At 69.9% G+C, this 395-nt stretch overlaps 1 protein-coding gene across 2 annotated transcripts in view; it reads left to right on the top strand.

Annotated features, from left to right (window-relative positions):
• TMEM114 (transmembrane protein 114) overlaps positions 1-395 on the top strand; it is a 14,994-nt gene that overhangs the window by 380 nt on the left and 14,219 nt on the right. For both annotated transcript variants that reach the window (XM_010840450.1, XM_010840449.1), the window contains exon 2: positions 278-358. In XM_010840450.1, the coding sequence (XP_010838752.1) occupies positions 278-358 (81 nt within the window). The remainder of the gene's footprint in view (positions 1-277; positions 359-395) is intronic.

Here is a 395-nt window from a genome sequence, read left to right as displayed (position 1 = left end):
GGTGGCCGGACCTGTTGCTTGGCGCGCACTCGTCTTTCAAGCCCTGGAGCCCGCGAAACGCGAGGTCCGGGGCTGGACGGGAGGTGGCCCAGGGTCCTGGGGCTGCCATCACCCCTATAAAGAGGTGCCCGGCTCAGCCCACCGCTGCTCCGCGACCCTACAACCCCCGGGTGGGACATCCAGGAGGGACGTGGGGACGAAGGCGCGGGCTGGGTCTGAACCCCCGGGGACCCCCCCCACCAGCCCCTACGCCCACCGATTCCTCTGCCCCACCCAGTCCAGAACCCCTGCGCGCCGCTGATGAACCCGTTCTGGCAGGAGAACGTGACCGTCAGCGACTCGAGCCGGCAACTTCTCAGTGAGTCCGGGGAGGGGGAGATGGGGGGCGGAACCCG

Source organism: Bison bison, unplaced genomic scaffold (genome assembly GCF_000754665.1).
Source record: "Bison bison bison isolate TAMUID 2011002044 unplaced genomic scaffold, Bison_UMD1.0 scf7180017864144, whole genome shotgun sequence".
NCBI lineage: Eukaryota > Metazoa > Chordata > Mammalia > Artiodactyla > Bovidae > Bison > Bison bison.
Note: the sequence above shows the minus strand (reverse complement) of the source record. Positions and strands in the feature narration are given on the sequence as shown.